The sequence below is a fragment of the Drosophila biarmipes genome, chromosome 2L, assembly GCF_025231255.1.
Source record: "Drosophila biarmipes strain raj3 chromosome 2L, RU_DBia_V1.1, whole genome shotgun sequence".
Lineage (NCBI taxonomy): Eukaryota > Metazoa > Arthropoda > Insecta > Diptera > Drosophilidae > Drosophila > Drosophila biarmipes.
In genome coordinates, this window is record NC_066612.1 from 2,150,436 (window position 1) to 2,152,075 (window position 1,640).

General features: G+C 42.7%; 1 protein-coding gene across 1 annotated transcript; it reads left to right on the forward strand.

Annotated features, from left to right (window-relative positions):
• Positions 1 to 283: 283 nt before the first annotated feature.
• Positions 284 to 1,203, forward strand: LOC108029022 (histone H3.v1). The gene is made up of 2 exons (XM_044094050.2): positions 284 to 377; positions 449 to 1,203. Exons 1-2 carry the CDS (start codon positions 314 to 316, stop codon positions 1,147 to 1,149), a joined length of 765 nt encoding a protein of 254 aa, XP_043949985.2. The 5' UTR covers positions 284 to 313; the 3' UTR covers positions 1,150 to 1,203.
• The last annotated feature ends 437 nt before the right edge of the window (positions 1,204 to 1,640 follow it).

The window sequence follows — 1,640 nt, forward strand, 5'->3', positions numbered from 1 at the left end:
GGGGGCGAATCGGAGCCTGGTCGGTGCTTTTTGCCTTTTAGTTAAATAGAACTCTATTTGGAGACTGCGAGATGCTACCGCCTCATGTGCGAGTTTACTCTAGGATCGCAGTTTGCCCAAGTTTTTGGCACTCGGACTGATTGGCAACATGTCAGCCCTCGCAACAAGCTAAGGCAAAGAAAGATATTTCAAAATCGTTTCGACTCGCTGGAGAATCGGCTTAACTAATTGCATTTGAGCGGAGCGAACTTTTACTGTTTTCGATTTCACTCAAGGATGGTCTCATCTTCATGACGCACTCGTTCTTGAAGTCATGTACTTGGGGCTTGGCTTTCTCTATCTACTGCTGTTGGTCGAAGGAAACAATGAAAATAAGCGTGAGTTCACAAATTACAAAAGAAAAACCCTAATTCCAAACATTTGCAAATGGCATTTTGTATTTTTTTAGTCAGGTGCAAGAAGCGCTTCAGCGTTGATTGCCAACTTAAGAAAATAAAGTGGTTCTACAATCCCACGGCGGTTATGTGTATGCAGAGACTGACTTGTCGCCACGGCTTTTCCTATCGAACGGACTGCGAACGCAGTTGCATTGACCCTCGCAAAAGGGAGAGCGTAGAACCAGGTAAGACGCTTGCGGAAATTCAAAAGATATTGGATCAGCTCAACGAAAGACACAAGAACAAGACGCATAAAGTAACGAAGCCTCCAAGGCAAACTAAGCCAACCAAGGCAACCAAGACAACCGCCAAGAAAACAAAGCCACCCAAGCGTCCACCAATTGCTTCCAAAACAGTTTCTACATTTTTCCAACCGTTTACAACTCCAGTTCCTGAAATGATTATTGTAGAGAACCTTTATGCTTCTGTGGCCCCGGAAGAACTAACAATACAGGACCCACTTGAAAAGTTGGACCCCAATAAGTCAAAATCCCTGCCCAGCAGCGTTACCCCAAAGACTACTAAGATCAGTGAGCAACCCAATGAAAAAGCCCCAGATACCCCAAGCATCCAGAAGAAAACTACGAAATACAAAAGAATTTCCCCAGCTACTCCTCGAACTACTACGCGGAGGAAGAGCCTTCTAGATCGTATTATTGAGAAGCCAAAAAATATATACGATAAATTAACAAAATGGGGTAATAAGGGATAAAAAACAATTGATTCACCTCCAAGATATTAACAAATAAATGCCGCAAAACCTCAATCACTTATGTTAATGGCAGAATTACCTGTAGGAAACGATATATCGGGTCGGTAAAGGCAAGAATGATAGGGGTATATTATCTACATGATACTTTCAAGCTTCAGCAAAGAGTCAAAAGCAATTGGCAATTGCAGCCTTTCAGTTGATCTCTTGTCTTTCCCAGAAAGGTGCTTTGCATACACTGCAAAAGAAGCTATAAAATGAGTTCCTTTCTGGTCGTGAAAAGCCACAAAACTTAATTATGAAGCATTTATAGCGTGAAATAAACCTCCTGTTGCCTCTCAGGATAATTACGGAACGCGGAGCAACAACAACAACACCGAGGGGAGGAGGACAAAACAAAAAATGTCGCCCGGCAACAACAAATAACCGCAACTACTTAGCAACATTATACACTTCCGTGCCAGCATCAGGATCTGAAAAACCCACCCAAAACG